Below are 17,587 nucleotides of genomic sequence, written 5' to 3'. Positions count from 1 at the left end.
ATTTTTTCACTGTGAGGGTGACGGAACACTGCAACAGGCTGCCATGGGGGGTTGTGGAGTCTCTGGAGATATTCAAGATCAATGCCTGGATGTGTTCCTATGTGATCTGGTCTAGGTGATCCTGCTCTGGCAGGGGGGTTGGACTGGATGATCTTTTGAGGTCCCTTCCAACCCTTAACATTCTGTGATTCTGTGATTGCAGCAAGTGTCTGTACATGCTACTGCAGTGAGAAACAGGGATTATGCCAGAACAGGGTGAGTAAAGGAATAGCAGCATTCAGCTTGCACCAGTAAAGTACATTCCTGTCAGGGGATGCTCCTGATAACTCCATCAGTGAGGAAGCATCACTGCAAACATCTCTTCTCCTTGACTTTTCAGGTTGTCAAATGCTCCTGCCATAGCAACACACCAAGAACCCACACAGTGGTTACCTCCTTGTCACAGTTTTTAATCTTCCCTTATCACAGAATCACCAAGGTTGGAAGAGACCTCAAAGATCACCAAGTCCAACCTGTCACCACAGACCTCATGACTAGACCATGGCACCAAGTGCCACGTCCAGTCCCCTCTTGAACACCTCCAGGGGTGGTGACTCCACCACCTCCCTGGGCAGCACATTCCAATGGTGAATGACTCTCTCTCTGAAGAACTTTCTCCTCACCTCCAGCCTAAACTTCCCCTGGCACAGCTTGAGACTGTGTCCCCTTGTTCTGGTGCTGGTTGCCTGGGAGAAGAGACCAACCCCTTCCTGGCTACAACCTCCCTTCAGGTAGTTGTAGAGAGCAATGAGGTCTCCCCTGAGCCTCCTCTTCTCCAGGCTAAACAACCCCAGCTCCCTCAGCCTCTCCTCACAGGGCTGTGCTCAAGGCCTCTCCCCAGCCTCGTTGCCTTTGTCTCTGGACACGTTCAAGTGTCTCAATGTCCTTCTTACACTGAGTGGCCCAGAAATTTACTTTTAAGGAGTCATTTACCTGCCTGTGTGCAAACCCAGATCCTCACAAGTCTCTGTTTTCCTCTTCTCTAGACTTCCCTAGTTATGGTCTTGGATAGCAAAGATCCAAACCAGCACATTCTGGGAAAAGAAAACGTGTGAAGAAACCAGAACATACCGGGGGGGAACAAGAATATAATGTGAGCCTTTAAAGCTGAGCTTTCTCAAAGGCTTCAGAAAGCACCTCACCCACACCTGCTTATTTTGGTTTCTACTTATGCAAATTCTTTTTCATATTAATAATTTGGCTAAAGTCAAAGTAACTCCCACAATGCAGTGATGTTTCAGCGCTGCTGGGACAGCTTGAAAGAACCAACAGAGGCAATAGATGAAGAAAAGGAAGTTTTCTTGGCCATCTTCAGGTTGGCCACACCAAGGCAAGTGCTCAGTGGGAAACCAAACTCTAGGATTCATCCATGAGAACACATCAGGCTGTAGCAGCCCAAGGGAAGAGGTGCAAATACTGGGAAACACCCCTTCACCACACTGAGCAGTTACCAATATTCCTGCCCATGCCCATCCCTCTTACCTAACATGTTGGCCATGGAGAGCCCTCACAAGCTCTGTAGTTAACTGGGAATCACGCAGCAACCCATTTGGAGTGTTTCAGATTGGAATTCCTGAGAGACTGCAGTTGAATGAAGCCACTACAGCAGAGCAGTACAGAGTTCATCTCTCTTCCTGCACACTAATAAAAGTCTCTTGTGTCTCTTCCAAAAGAAAACAGGAAAATAGAAGATAGTCTAAGCCCAGGCTGGGAAGTTGGTTTTGAGGCTGAGGTGTTCTGGAGGAGAAATCCGCATTTTCCTCATTTACAAGATCCAGATACATCCTACCCTGGCAACTGTGGCACCATACCCCAGCACTGAGTGTGCACCTAGCAGAGGTTCAGAGCTAGGCAGTTCACAAAGGAAGCAGGATGATACTTGTTTGGAAGCTTTTCTTCAGCTGCAAGAGCTTTAAAAAGTGAGTTAGGATCCACCCTGTGAAAGGTTAGGGCCGGGCTGGACCCTAGACAAGTGCCAGGTGCTTCTATGAACCCCTCTCTGCCTTCTCAAAGGGAAGAGAAAGGGAGTCAGGGAGAGACAAATGGGTTGGGAAAGGAACGAAACCAGCTTGAATGGAAATAATAACAATAAATGAAAAACTTACAACCCCCTGATGGTGACAATGGTGTCACCAACACCACTGATGCTGGGGGCAGGCACTGAGCAGTCCCAGACTGGATTCAGCAGCAGATGGGAACTGGATACAGCAGCTGAATTCAGGAACTGGATTCAGGAATGCCCAGACTGGAATTGAAGGCAGAATGGACAGAGTCTTCCTTTTGACACCAGCCATCGAAGAAGAAAGTTTAACCCTGGTGATCCCTCAGCTTTATACTGATGTCCATGGGATGGAATCTCTTACTGGTCAGTTTAGGGTCACCTCTCCTGTCTTCTCCCCACCACAGGTGCCACCTCTTTCTTTCTGCACCCTAACGTGGTGCACAAAATGTGGTCTGGAGAGGTGCAAGTCTAAGCATGAGGCTTTCTGCAGCTCAGCCTTTGACAGTAACTCTCCCATCAGCCAGAAGCACTGCCAGAAGCAGCCAGCAGCTGTGCAAACCTGCCCTGAGCTTCAGAAAGTGCCCTCACTGAGCTGAGACTGAGCTGGAAAGTCAAATCACTGAACAGAATTAGCTATGTTCTAACTCAAAGCAGGACACATCCCCACATTGACACCTGAACATTGGATGCTCAAGCTTGGACGGGAGCACACTGAGTTCGGTTAGGAACTGGCTGGAGGGTCGAGCCCAGAGAGTGGTAGTGAATGGTGCCACATCCAGCTGGCAGCCAGTCACCTGTGGGGTGCCCCAGGGATCAGTGCTGGGCCCCATGCTCTTTAACATCTTTATTGATGATCTGGATGAGGGCATCGAGTCCATCATCAGTAAATTTGCTGACGACACCAAGCTGGGCGCAGGATTTGATCTGCTGGAGGGTAGAGAGGCTCTGCAGAGGGACCTCGACAGGCTGGGCAGATGGGCAGAGTCCAAGGGCATGAGACTGAACACATCCAAGTGCCAGGTTCTGCACATTGGCCACAACAACCCCATGCAGAGCTACAGGCTGGGGTCAGAGTGGCTGGAGAGCAGCCAGGCAGAGAGGGACCTGGGGGTGCTGGTCGATGGTAGGCTGAACATGAGCCTGCAGTGTGCCCAGGCAGCTAGGAGGGCCAATGGCATCCTGGCCTGCATCAGGAACAGTGTGGCCAGCAGGAGCAGGGAGGTCATTCTGCCCCTGTACACTGCACTGGTTAGGCCGCACCTTGAGTCCTGTGTCCAGTTCTGGGCCCCTCAGTTTAGGAAGGAGGTTGACTTGCTGGAGCGTGTCCAGAGAAGGGCAACAAAGCTGGTGAAGAGTTTGGAACACAGCCCTATGAGGAGAGGCTGAGGGAGCTGGGGTTGCTTAGCCTGGAGAAGAGGAGACTCAGGGGTGACCTTATTGCTTTCTACAACTACCTTAAGGGAGGTTGTAGACAGGCAGGGGTTGGTCTCTTCTCCCAGGCAACCAGCACCAGAACAAGAGGACACAGTCTCAGGCTGCACCAGGGGAGGTTTAGGTTGGATGTTAGGAAGAAGTTCTACACAGAGAGAGTGATTGCCCATTGGAATGGGCTGCCTGGGGAGGTGGTGGAGTCACCATCACTGGAGGTTTTCAGGAGGAGACTTGATGGGGTGCTTGGTGCCATGGGTTAGTTGTTTGGGTGGTGTTGGATTGGTTGATGGGTTGGACGCAATGATCTTGAAAGTCTCTTCCAACCTGGTTTATTCTATTCTATTCTATTCTATTCTATTCTATTCTATTCTATTCTATTCTATTCTATTCTATTCTATCAACCAGGGCTGTATTTAGAGGTAATGAAGAGCAGCAGGTATGGTGAGTGGATCATCTTAGGACAGAAGGTAGGACTCAGCACCTGAGGGAGTGTGTCTCTCCACTGACCACACAGCACTGCCTGCTGTCAGGTGACCACTTCAGACACTCAGAACCCATCAAAAATGCGAATGTAACACTTTAGCCTTGCCTCTGGTGCAGGAGGATGGATTTGATCACAATTTCTTACTCCAGGAACACACAGCAGCTTGATTATAACCACAGACATATTCAAAGGAAGAAACAAAGATGGGCAGGCATTGGTGATTGTCAGAGGGAAGCCACCCTTTGATTCACTTCTCTCTGCCTGCCTTTTTCCTGTTCAAGTCCTAAAACATCACCAATGTCCACTGCCACAGCCACATGGCTGAATAGCAACATTTTAATGCGGCTCTGCAGGCCTCCATGAAGTGGTTTTACTTGTATCAGCCTAAACAAATGAGCCCAGCTCCTCTCTCCTTAGCACCACATGGAAACCTTGGGGATTTATGCTGAAGCAGCCCAGCTGGGGATGGTGCTGCCTCCAGGTATGACCCTTGCAAATAAATAATGGCAACAAGCAAGCAGACTTTCTCCCTGGCTGTAAGAATTCACTAACTCAGCACAATTCCAACAGCAGGCAAAATGGATCTTGTAGCAAAAGGCAAGCACTGAACCCTGTTCAGGCTACTGGGCTTTGTCAGGTGGCTGTGACATGGCTATAAAATTAGATACAAAAATTATGTTGAAGATGGAACACATGAAGAAAATCACAGAATCATGGAATGGTAGGGGTTGGAAAGGACCAACTCCTCTGCCCAAGCAGGATCACCAAGGGCAGGTCACACAAGAACACATCCAGATGGGCCTTTCAAGTCTCTAGAGGAGACTCCACCACCTCTCTGGGCAGCCTGTTCCAGTGCTCCGTCACTCTTACGGTAAAGAAATTTTCCCTCCCTTCCTGCATTCCAGTTTATTGTCCACTGTCCTCTCACAGGGCATCAAATCATCACAATTATCATGACTACAAAACTAAATCCATCAGGTTTTCCCCACCATTAGCCAGAGCTGGTGAAAGAAAGAAAAACTCTGTCAATTGAGCTGTCACAAGAAAATCAACATAAACACGAGTTCTCCATTACCGTGTGGGCAGTGGCACCACCACGGGCTGGAACAATGCACAGCAGCCATTGCCCAGCTCGTTTTAAACGTGGTGTTCCCCAAGGCTCAGTGTTGGGACCACTTCATAGAATCATAGAGTGATCCAGGCCAGAAGGAACCTCCAAAGGTCATCTTGTCCAACCTCTCTGTAGTCAGCAGGGACATCCTCAACTAGATGAGGTTGCCTAGGGCCTCATCGAGTCTTGAGTACCTCCAGAGGTCTCAACCATCTCCCTAGGCAACCTGTTCCAGTGTTCCACCACCCTCATAGTGAAGAGCTTGTTCTTGATATCCAGTCTAGATCTGCTCTTCTCTAGTTTGAAGGCACTCTGTTTAACATCTTTGGTGGTGATCTTGATGAAGACATAGAGTGTCTTCATGAAATTAGGTGGCAGTGTTGATCTGCACAAGGGTAGGGAGGCTCTACAGAGGGACTTGGATAGATTAGATCCATGGCCAACATTAATGGGATGAGCTTCAATGAGGCCAGATGCCAGGTCCTGCACTTGGGCCACAACAACCCCAAGCAATGCTGCAGGCTTGGGGCAGTGTGGCTGTAAAGCTGTCTGGCAGAAAGGGACCTGGGGTTCTGACAAGCAACTGGATACGAGCCAGCAGTGTGCCCAGGTGGCCAAGAAAGCCATTGGCATCCTGGCTGGGATCAGAAATGCTGTGTCCAGCAGGAGCAGGGAGGGGATTTTCTCCTTGTACTCAGCTCTGGTGAGGACACACTTCCAAGTATTGTGTCCAGTTTTGGGCACCTCAATACAGGAGAGATGTGGAGGTGCTGGAGCCAGTGCAGAGGAGGGCAAGGAAGCTGTGATGGGCCTGGAGAATAAATGTTATGAAGAGTGACTGAAGGAGCTGGGGATGGTTAGTTGGGAAAAGAGGAGGTTGAGGGGAGACCTTATTGCTGTCTGCAGCTACTTGAAAGGACATTGTGGAGAGGATGCTGCTGGTCTCTTCTCACAGGTAATTGGTGATAGAACAAGAGGAATGGCCTCAAGCTGCCACTGGGTAGGTTTAGACTGGGCAGTAGGAAACATTTGTTCCCAGCAAGAGTAGTCAGGCACTGGAATGGGCTAGGCAGGGAGATGGTTGAGTCCCCAACCCTGGATGTGTTTAAAGGTGGTTTGGATGTGGTGCTTGGGGCTATGGTTTAGGGCTGAACCTTGTAGAGTAGGGTTATCAGTTGGACTTGGTGATCTTGAGGGTCTTTTTCAACCTAAACGTTTCTGTGAGTCTGTGAAAATGTCAAGCCTGTTAAAGCAGAGGCGAAGGAAACCAAAATAGGCTCAAAAGGCTTAAGCAAAAAGCTGTACAGACAAAATAGTTCACGAGCCAGAGGGGTTAGGGGTAAAAAAAAAAGAACTCTCTCCAGTATTGTGGAGCTGTGGTGACCACTAGAAGGCCTTCAGTACACATTATACTTATTACATCCAAGTTATTTCAATGCTTGTTTTATTATGACAATTTACATGTCATATTTATATGAAAGAAATGACAGTAGATATTATAACAAACAAACAAACAAACAAACAAAAAAAACCCCATTATGAAAGGAAAGTTACACAATTAGGCCTGCAAGCTATAAAATGGCCTCAGGCCTAGCTTATACACAAAGAGTTCTGACCAGACTTGTAGTGAGGGAAGAGACAACGCTGAACAAATTCATTAACAAAAATATTGGCACCAGCCTTAACATTATTTCTTTTTAACTTCATTTACAAGGAATACAGTATTTAATAGACAGCTGTGTACTGCAAATCTAAAAACACTGGCTGTTAATAAACTGCAGTTAACCCCCCCCCCCCGGAGCACTGAGGCCACCATGACTGCCACTGAAAAAAAAAAAAAGGTTGGGTTTGGTTTTTTCCCACTGAAAAGAATTTTTTTTCCACTGAGAAAAAAAAAAAAGAAAGGGTCTGAATGCGTGGTGTTTTTCATGCACTGATGAGTGGTGTGGAGTGAGGGGGTGGGGAAACAGACAGCGAAAGCACCACCCAGGTTAAGTGCAACGAGAACAACACTTCCAGTTTTTGCAACGTGATTCCTCCCCCCCCCCTACACACAGTGTGTGTCCTCTCCCCTTGGCCCGTTCCCTTTGATATCATCATGAGTCATGATTGAAGAGAGGTTGAGAAACCAAGGGTCAGGACTCCAGAAACCCAAGGGCTGGGCTCTACCTGAAGAGCTCAGCTCGTGGAACTTCACCATGTTTAAAATAAGGAAAGAAAACCGAGGCCAGCTGTGAGTGAGACCATTTGTAAGGAACTCAAGTTTTCTTTGCAGCATGTGAGTGCAAGACGAAACTGTTTCGTGTAAGTAAAGCTGACATTTAAAGAGACCTATCTGTCAGGTTTGAGAGAATTCTCATGGAATAGTGCAGGACAACCATTCTGCTAGCGAGTAGCTGGCCTCTGTTGCGTGGGACACTGAACACACCTCGTGTTTGTCTGTTTGCCTGAGACCCGGGACGGTGACGCCATGCTTCTGAATGGCTCGCACGCCACCTCCTGACTGCTGGAGGGCTGTGGAGCACAGGTAGGGCCTAGCAAACACGTTTTCCTCAACAACCAATCATGGGAAAGTGAGCTGGGGCAGCAGTACCATGTGAAGGAGTGGAGTATAGGAGGAAGAAGATACTGTATAAGAGTTTGAGAGTCCATACAGTGAATAGGAAATGGCAAACTAAAGAAGGCTTCATGAACTGATTTCCCTTTCTACCACTAATTGAGTAGCAGAGTACTATCTAGTAAGGGCTTTACACTGCCCTAACTAACCAGTGGTGCACTGGTCACTAGGCCTACCATGTGTTTTAGCAGGAGGACTTTATCCCCACAGACTCTCTGACTAATGCAAGCTGAGTTGTGTGGCCCACAAGGAACAAACAAAGCAAACTGAGCAGACTCTGACCAACATCCCCAGAGGCAAACATTGTCATGAAGACTCTGTGGACCGATCCTCATTTTCTCCACATCCGCACTGCGTGGATCATCACCGATTCCCTCAAGGAAGGAGGCCTCAAGTGGGTTTTCCTGTCACTTTGAAGGTCAGGATGAACAAGGAGACAATGACTCTCCTAACTGGAGACCTTCCACTGGAAATCCAGTCTTTAAAGGGTGAGTCAGAAGGAGCATAGGCCAGTCCAAGTCTTGCCAGTGGCATAGGTTTGCATACACATTTTTCCATTCCACTTCCCCTCTCCTGCTGGTGCCTGAAGGGCATTCAGCCAGCAGGGGCAAGCGCCTGTGTGTGCACCTGGGGAAGCAGTGAGACTGACTGTACACAAAGTGCTGCCAAGCGCACGCGGTAATCCGAGCCAATGCGCGGAGCCGCTGTGCCTCCCGGCCCTCGGGAGGAACCTTTGGGGTCATACGCAGCGAGAGCACGCATGCTGGCACGCACACACCTTCACTCAGCACCTGTCCCCTCAAACCTCCTGCTCCTCGACTAAGGTGTGGGGTGCCAGCAAATATTTACACAATGATAGTCAAAAACCCAAGGTTGTAGGACTTCCTTTTTAATTGCAGTTCAACCTGGAGCCTTTACACCACATAATCAATGATAAAATCTTCTTGGCTACTTTCAGAGCGTTCCGTTCTTTTGTGCCCCAGAAGCTGCACACAACCTTTTAAGTGTCACACTAAGCAATAGACATCTTCTGCAATATACAAAATAAGTTAAAATTACTCCGAAGCACTGGGACAGCCAAGCCCCAAGCACACATTTCTGCTGTTTGGAACTCTCTCAGTTACACCTCATCTAAATTAAGAGCTCGGTAAGTGACGCACGCTTTCAGAAGTGACAAATCATGTTTGGTATCCCAACTGCTGGTGCCCAGCTTCAGAGAAAGTTCTCAACTGATAAATATCTTTGAAGCTAGAGCTCGCTGCTTTGCTTCAGACTGGGGGACTCAACTGTAAAGCACCAAAAATGAGTCATACACCATGTTTCTTACAGCAGTAGATACTGGGGGATTGGGGAGGGGTTGAAAAAGGTTGGATTTTTTTATTCTCTGCTTTCCAACATTTCATCCCTATCCCAACTGTTAAGGGAGGAAGAAAACAAACTGCCAGGGTATGTGGGCTTGATCCTGCAAATCCTTACTTCAGACAGCACCCTAAATGCTTCTACACAAGTTTTAAGTTCTCAAGGAATTCCTTCAGGTGAATTACTGGAGTTTCCCCTACCATATTCAACAAACATTACTGTTTTGGTTGAAGATACTTCTCTTTTATACATATATATATTTATATATATTTAAGGATTTCTTTATACCCAGTGCATCAGAAGCATAAATCAAATGTAAATACCTATCCAGGGTGCGTGCTGCACCCTATACTCCTAACACAAGCCTGTGAACAGTAGTCACTGCACATGTCCCAAGCCTGAATTTCAAGGCCTCTCGACTGCTCTTTTGAACTAGATGATACAAATCTCTCGGTCAGACCAGTTCTGGGGGATGGTTTCTGTGATTTACTGCCATGGTTCACTTCAATTACTGTGCACAAAGTGAATTAAAACCCAGTAGGTGCCATAAACATCCCTTGTTCACTTTCCATTAAAGAAGCTTGTGAAAATGTGTAATTTGAAACAATTCCTTGACAGATGAGACCAGGCTTTCCTACTGAAGGGCACTGAAACTCAAAGTTAGAAGCACCTGAAAACAGAGCTACAAAAATGGACCAAAATGGATGCCCTGACAATGGAACTATTAACGTTATTAAACTGCTGCAGCACCTGGGTACCAGTGCAGTTCAAATGCTCAAGGTGAAGGCAAACCAGAACGAGGGCACCACTGCCATACAGGTTGTCTTCTGTGAACTTTTTCAGCAGCTGGAAAACAGAAATGAAAACAAGTCCCACTAAGTCATTATTAGCTCCTGCTATACAGAGAGTAACTGAGATGCTTTAATGCAAAGAAACCTTGGGTGACTTACTTCATAAATAAACAAACTAGGAGAAAAAGAAGGCTGCTAGAACAGACCAATCCTTTCACTAAAACGAGATTAGGAAGCTGCAGTGATTTTATCATGCCATTCCACACACAAAACTGAACTAGCACAGAGCTGATTGTTCAGCACTGACTTTTCTACAAGATTCCCACACTAAGCGGTTCTTTTGGTAGTTTGGTTATGTCGTTCTCCATTTTTAGATCAAGAGTCTGCTTAGGTTTAGAAGACTCAGTAACTAGAAGACGGGAACTGCAGTGATGCTTTGAGTTCATAGTTCCACCACCCTCCTGGTCAGATCAACACACCCTGCTCACTGATTACAGAGCAGACCCACTCTGTGCTTTGTGTCACGGACAGTCACACAAGCAGCACCCAAGGAAAGCTGACCTCACTGACAGACAAAAAGACCATTTATCCACTTGATTTATAGATTCTTCCCCTCACCATTGCTACTTCAATTGCATCTAGAAATCAATCCACTTTCTTCCTGATCAGTTATATGCTGGAGAGTTTCCATTTCTGAAAACCAGAAAGCTTTTAGTGACAACCTGTGTGGAATAAACAATAGTTTGTTGTACAGATGCTTTGGATGTTCAGCCAACAGCTTTCTTCTTGTACTTTAAAATCCACTATGTTATGGAAAAAAAACCCAACTCTCTGGCCAGTTTTCACTGTTTCTGATATGGTTTAAGCTTTGTGTTAGTCCAAAGCCACACCTGAAGATCACTGTTCAAAACCATTTAACTGCTGATCTCACCACGAATACGGAAGAACACAAGACTGTAAGGACCCCAGGACATTTCCACTCACATACTCTAACAGTGTGAATGAGCCCTGTGCAGCAGCCAACCGGCCTCAGGTCGGAAACTGACACCTTTCCAAACAGACTCTTCATTGTCCACCAAGTAAGAAGCCTCAGAAATGAGACAAACACGAGTTTCAATGTGTTAAGGACTTCCTAGGGCATTTTCTGCAGCAGTTTCTACTTGCACACCATTCCCGCAGGCCTAAGGGGGAACTCTGGATCCCAGGGGAGGAGGCTCAGATACCATAAGAAACTTCTTTAAGGACAGAAGAGTGAGCTACAGGAAGTAAAACTTAGTAACTTGTCATCCTGGATTGTGAAAATTGCTCCTGACACAAGCTTCAATGCTGTGATTCTGCTTTCGGGTCTGTACATCACTCCCTCATTCAGTCTCCTCCTGGCTGGGATATTTAGTATTGTGACTCTTTTGTATTTTCTTATGATCACCATTACTTGTCTGCTAAGTATTTAACATTTGGGGTCAACTCTACAAGCAACAGTGTTTGCTACAGCACTTATCAGGCTCTGGTTGGGCAGCGAAGACGACATGGCACTGTCAAAGCAGATGAGAAACCACCGGTTGCACGAGTGCGCGTGGCAAGCCTTGAAAATGCTCAGCAGCTACTAACACTGCAAAGAGGAAGCCAAATGTTCTTGTTTTAAAGACAAAAGTATCAGAAATGTAGCAACACTATGTCTATGCCTCACCTAAGCAAAGGAAAACAGTGGCTTAAAACACTGAACGGGCTTTTAAGAGCTCAATTCTACCCCTTTGCAGGTTTTCACTACCCTGTTTCAACACCTGCTCATGAAAACTTAATAGTTCATGGTGGAAAACTATTCAATGTTTGATGGAATTAAGTTCTCACTTTGAAAGAGTGATTTCTCAGTCTGTTAAATCACCAGCTTGCTTAGCACAGCAGATAATGAGCAAGCTCCATCTTTATGTGTCTCTGCAGATTCTTGTTGTAAAGCAGGGCAAACACACTGCTAGAACCCAAAAGAATTGCGGAGTGGTTCTGATAGAACTTGTGGACAAAGAGGAGGGGAAACAAAGCCAAGACTTTCAAGGCCAGAAGTTAGGTAACTTTTTTGGATCTAGGTTTTCTAGAGAGGTATTTAGCAAAGGCCTAATGCCAGTTTTATCACGAGAGAAGTGCTTAATGACTGACTAGAAAATAGAACATAATGGAAGGGAATCAGGTGGGGCAGGAAAGGAGAACTCACTCCTTGGTGGCAGCAGCAGCAGTTTTGGTGCATCCATTGCCGGCAACGGACATAAACACCACTCAAAAATCCAAATCTCGGAGCAAAAAGGATCCAGAGATGTGACCTTTTTGGATTTCAACGTTTGGCAGATCTGTCTGAGCTGTCTGTGTGCTAAAACATGGACAAATTTCACAGCCTGCATCTTAATTCAGAGTGAAGAGAAAACCGAATGCTACCCAAACAACATTTCGGCTCTGCTATGTGCCCCGTCTTGGTGGTGGTTTTGCTTTTGTCACCTTTTTTTATCTTGAATAAAAGCAGCCAGCACTTTGTGCCCACTCCAAGAGCGATGAGATGTCTTGGAGTCAAGTGTTTTCTCTCAGAAATACTGCCTTCTTGAAATCAGTTGGTCACAGGACAATTATTAAAATGTATTTTAAGAAAACTCTACTGGCCAAAGGCCAACACTACATTCAAAACCTGCTGATACATCCAGGCAGATAAGTAAAATCAAATCAAAACCAAACCACACCAACACAAAAAAAAACAACCCCAAAACAAGCCCAAACCCCACACACAAACCCCAAACAGAAAACCTCCAAAAGGAAAACTGTTCCATTTGTTTACTTCAATTTGAAGTAGATATTTAAGGACATGAATGGACCAGTCATGGTTTATCGGATTCATCCTCTGGTGCGCTGTTGCTCTCCGGTCGATGCTGTTTGTACAAACAGATTTCATTCACAATGCTCCCAACAGATGGTGGAACTCAAGTGGCCAGGCAGCAACTGCAGGGTTGTGGTTGGTTGGTTGTTTTTAGTCTGTACGAGTCCGCAGCACGTCAAGATGCCATCCAGCTTACAGACTGAGCTTCAGATAGAGATGTCGTCCCGCTAGACGCCATACATTGGAGAGCGTCTGATGGGCTACACGAGAGGGCTTTAGAAACCGGTGGCTAGCGTGTTTGGACTGTCAAGAACTTCATTACAGTACACTTCACTGTACAAACACTTTAAAGGATGTTTATTAGGAAAGTCTGCAAGTCATAGTGGATAGTAGAGTTCTTGTTTATGGTACCTTCTTGGCCTCTAATAATTCTCTTTGCCTCCAGTATTAAAATCAAACTGCTTCCATGAAGGTGATTTACTAAAATGAGCTATGGTATGTTAACCTACAACTCACAAAATGCGACAGTACAGACATTAATTTCTTTTAACTGTCTGTTAATTTGTAATCTAAGTTGTGAACATTTAAATATAATATATATCTCATATGAAAAAAGCTAAAGCACAAGTGCTTCTGCACACCCCCCCCCAACCCCACCCCTTGAGCCAAACCCACCCCAGTTCTGGTTTGGGCCCTGACCAATTTGGAATGCTTTCTTAGGCCACCCATTTCCACAAATTTGTATGCACTCAGGAAATATAAAGTCAAAAATATACAAATCTCTTGTTGTTATAAGGTTTTTGTGAGTGAAATTACCCAGGACCATGGACTTGGAAGGAGAAAGGGTGGGGGGGCAGGTAAGAGAGGGGAATTTACAGCAATTCATCTTCAAAGTTCAAAACTGGTCACTTCACAGAAAGACTGCAGGACTGGTGAAATTCTTGCTTCTAAAAAGTGATACTGTAGTGGAGAATTTTCTAGGAAAAATAAAACAGCTTTTAATAACTGGCCCGCTGGTATGAGCTACCGTGGAATAAATTAGCACAAAAATGGAAGTCTTATAACTGTTCACTGTTACAGACGTAATCAACAAGGTCAGTCACTCTCAAAAGTTCATCTTCATCTTCCTCCGGCCCTACCGCCTCCTGCCCGCTCCCCGTCCCGTTGGGCGCCAGGCTGGCGCTGGCTGTGCTGTCCTTGGGGGCCTGGGTCTTCTCGCTTGGCTTGCCAATCAAGTTCTCAATGGTTTTACCTGGGCTCTGTCCATTGGTGGAAGGCAAATCCACCAGGCTGTAGTCCAAAGGGCTCTCTACTTTCCCTACGTTATCAAAGTCATCTTCGTCATCACTTTCTATCCGGTAGCAGTGCTTCTTGGTGGCGTCCGGAGGAGCCTGTGCAGCAGCTGGCAGCTTATTAGCAGGAGCGGGGTTCTCCGCCTCCTCGGTGGCATTCTCGCAGGTGTCTTCTTCGTCTGTTTCGATCCGATTCAGCCGCTTGCGGACAGGCCTCCCTCCCTCTTCCGCAGCCCCTCCTTCTTCCTCAGAATAGTCCTCTGTGCTTCGCCGACGCTTTCGGATCAGCCTCTTCGACCTCTTTGTGGACTCATCATCCTCGGAATTCTTGGACGCGTAGCTCTCTGGAAGAAGCAGCAGACTTAAAGCCATTAGCGAATCTGAGCGCAATCAGAACACTTTGCCTTCCTTATTGCTCACCTTTCCCACTCATTGAAAGGCCATCTCTCTCTCTCTCTCTCTCTCACCACACACAGTTCCATCTCCTCCCCCAGCCAAGTCAAAACACTTCTGATCCTTTAACTAGGTAAATACACTGCTGAAGTAGCAGAGCCCAACAATTTGTGGATATTCTGTTTCCAGTCTGAGGAGCAGCAGGGGCTTTGGAGGCTGGTGCAGTCCCCTTAAAAAACTGTGTCCCTACTCTCACAGCACCTGCTTTACACAGTTCCAGAAACTCAGAGCCCAAGTAATGACTCCTCTATCATAAAAAGACAAATATATATACACACAACTGTACTGATAGCCCCCACCACCCCCACGTTCATAGAATCACAAAATGGTTTGGGCTGAAAGGGACCTTAAAAGTCATCTAGCTCCAAATCCCCGCCATGAGCAGGAACAGAGAATCACAGAGCTGTCAGAGTTGGAAGGGACCTCAAAGATCATCCACTTCCACCCCCGCTGCCATGGGCAGGGACACCTCACACTACATCAGGTTGCTCAGAGGCCTATCCAGCTTGGCTTAAAAAATCTCCAGGGATGAGGCTTCTACCACCTTCCTGGGCTACCTATTCCAGTGTCTCACCACCCTCATGGTGAAGAACACCTACCACCGGATGAGGTTGCTCAAAGCCCCATGCACCCTGGCTTTGAACACTTCCAGGGATGGGGCACCCTGTACCAGTGCCTCTGGGCAACCTGTGCCAGTGCCTCACTACCCTTACAGTGAAAAACTTCTTCCTTATGTCCAATCTAAATCTAACCTCTTTCACTTTCAAGCCATTACCTTGTCCTGTCTCTTTTATCCAAAGCATAACACTACCTGTCACCTGAGATTTGCTGCCCTTTCACAGGAGGCCTTTTCTTTGGCACAAGCTGGACTATTGCCAACACACTGACAGCCTTTACACAGGTCTTAGGTGGCTTAGGTGAGACAAGATGGAGACTGAAAAATCACAGGGCAAAACAGCATTTGCTGTCTCTGTGATTTCCATTAGAAATGCCTGTGACGTGCCATTTTAAAGGGTAGTATTTAATGTAGGTTCAAGCTGAAGAGAGGCTGTGTCAGAGTTCTTGCATCTCCAGGATCGCTACATTTCCAGGAACACTTGTGCATATTTTATAAGACATTGTGGTAACTGTGGGAGGGTACTGGAAAGGCATTAAGTGGTGCTGACTTTCATCTGCAAAAATCCAGTACCAGAAACACCCAAGGAAATGGGATATCATGAAGACACCATCAGTCAGGCACTGCTTGAAGTCACAAGTACAGGCAGCAAAAAGCTTAGCTATCATACAGCAGTTTCTTAGCACAGAGCAGGGACACCACTCAACTAGACTTGGTTGCTGAAGGCCTCATCCCACTGGGCCTGCAACACCCCCAGGGAAGGGACATAACATCTTCTCTGGGCAACCTGTTCCAGAATCTCACCACCCCCATATTGAAGAACTTCTTCCTAAGATCCAGTCTAAACCTACTCGCTCCCACCTTGTCCTATAGCTAGATACCCTTACAAAAAGTCCCTCTCTGGCCTTCCTGTAGGATCCTTTCAGGTATTGGAAGGTGCCTGAAGAGTCTTTTCTCCTCCAGGCTGAACAACTTCAGGTCCCTCGGCCTATCCCCATAGTGGAGGTGCTCCAACCCCTGGAGCACCCTCAGGATTAGGGATAACCATGGCTTTGAGAAGTGGGTGCTTTGAGAAGCACCCACGGACTATTTCAGAAGGGAACAGCTTCTGAGAAACATCAAGGAACTCTAGAAAGAAGATTCTCTGAAGTCTCTTGAATTCTATGCACTTTTCTCTTGATGCTAACCCTGCCATAGAGCAGCTCCTGCAAGCAGTGGAGTGTTCATTTTACCTTCACTATCTGAAGTGGAGAGCCTGCGTTTATGAACTCTTCTTAGCTCCTTGCCGTATCGCACGCTTTTCTGCGAGCCATCGCTTTCTGAATCTTCCTTATAATTCACTTGTCTCTTCTGATTCCGTCTTGATCTTCTCCTCCTGGTTTCCAGGTAATCATCATCGCTGTAGTCTGTGTAATCTCCACTCTCTGCACAGAAGGAAACGGTGATGTGTGTTACTCCATTGAAGCAGAATACAGTTTAGAAAGCTTTAGACCAGCAGCAGTCAAACCCTGTGCTTTTCAAGCCTCAACCATCACACCTTGTTCTCCTGACCCATTCACAGGATCACAGGATGTTAATGGTTGGAAGGGACATCTGGAGATCTTTGAGTCCTACCTCCATGCCAGAGCAGGACTATATAATTTGGTGCAGGTCACACAGGAATGCATCCAGATGGGTCTTGAAAGTCTCCAGAGAAGGAGACTCCACAACCTCTCTGGGCAGCCTGTTTCAGTGCTCTGTGACCCTTACAGTAAAGAAGTTCTTCTTAATTTTGAGGTGGAACTTCCTGTGCTTTAGTTTACATCCATTGCCCCTTGTCCTATCACAGAACACAAGTAAGAAGAGGCTGTCCCTTCCTTCTTGACACCCATCCCTCATGTATTTATACACACTCATTAGATCCCCTCTCAGTCGTCTCCTCTCCAGACTAAAAAGCCCCAGAGGTCTCTCAGCCTTTCTTCACAGGCTCAAGCATCAGTTCCCCCATTCATCACCAGTGGAGAACTGCTTCATTTGAAAACCTTCTCACAAACCCTTTTCCTGTCTCCCTCAAACTCCTCCAGAAGAATGTTTCCTTACAGCGTTTTTGTTCCCTCATCTCTACTGGTGCCAAAGATGCCTCCTCTACAACGTCTGACAGCTAAGAGAACCTTTCTGGAGTTGATGATGCAAATTTCCTACTGACACTGGCAAGTCCTTTCTGATTTTAAAATCCAAATACATTGCACTCAAACACTTTTAAGAATAGACAGATGACAAAAACCACTACCAAGACGAAACTCTGAGTTAGAGAGTTTGAATTAACAACAAAACCCAGTCTGACTCTGACATAAGTTTGCTTAAAACGGAAACGGTGTAGAAAAAACTTACCACTATTCTCAGTTATTCCTGCACCAGTCTACTGCAGCTAATGTCCTCAACAGTAAAATTTATTTACAGGAGCTGAAAAAAAGCTTTCAATCAACTGTAGCTGCTTTTTCACTGAGCAACTATCTCAAGATACATTTCTAGACAGGACACACACTTTCCTAAGTCAGT

General features: G+C 46.4%; 1 protein-coding gene across 1 annotated transcript in view; it reads right to left on the bottom strand.

Annotated features, from left to right (window-relative positions):
* Window positions 1-11,416: 11,416 nt before the first annotated feature.
* The window catches only part of RSF1 (remodeling and spacing factor 1), a 79,090-nt gene continuing 72,919 nt past the window's right edge, over window positions 11,417-17,587 (bottom strand). Inside the window, exons 15-16 of the mRNA XM_054164491.1 lie at window positions 16,282-16,473; window positions 11,417-14,324 (exon numbers count right to left, since the gene is read on the bottom strand). Of these exons, the coding sequence (XP_054020466.1) occupies window positions 13,747-14,324; window positions 16,282-16,473 (770 nt within the window). The 3' untranslated portion in view covers window positions 11,417-13,746. The remainder of the gene's footprint in view (window positions 14,325-16,281; window positions 16,474-17,587) is intronic.

Source organism: Dryobates pubescens, chromosome 10, assembly GCF_014839835.1.
Source record: "Dryobates pubescens isolate bDryPub1 chromosome 10, bDryPub1.pri, whole genome shotgun sequence".
In the NCBI taxonomy this organism is placed as follows: Eukaryota; Metazoa; Chordata; class Aves; order Piciformes; family Picidae; genus Dryobates; species Dryobates pubescens.
The sequence above is the reverse complement of the archived record's forward strand: the minus strand, read 5'-3'. Positions and strand labels throughout refer to the sequence as shown.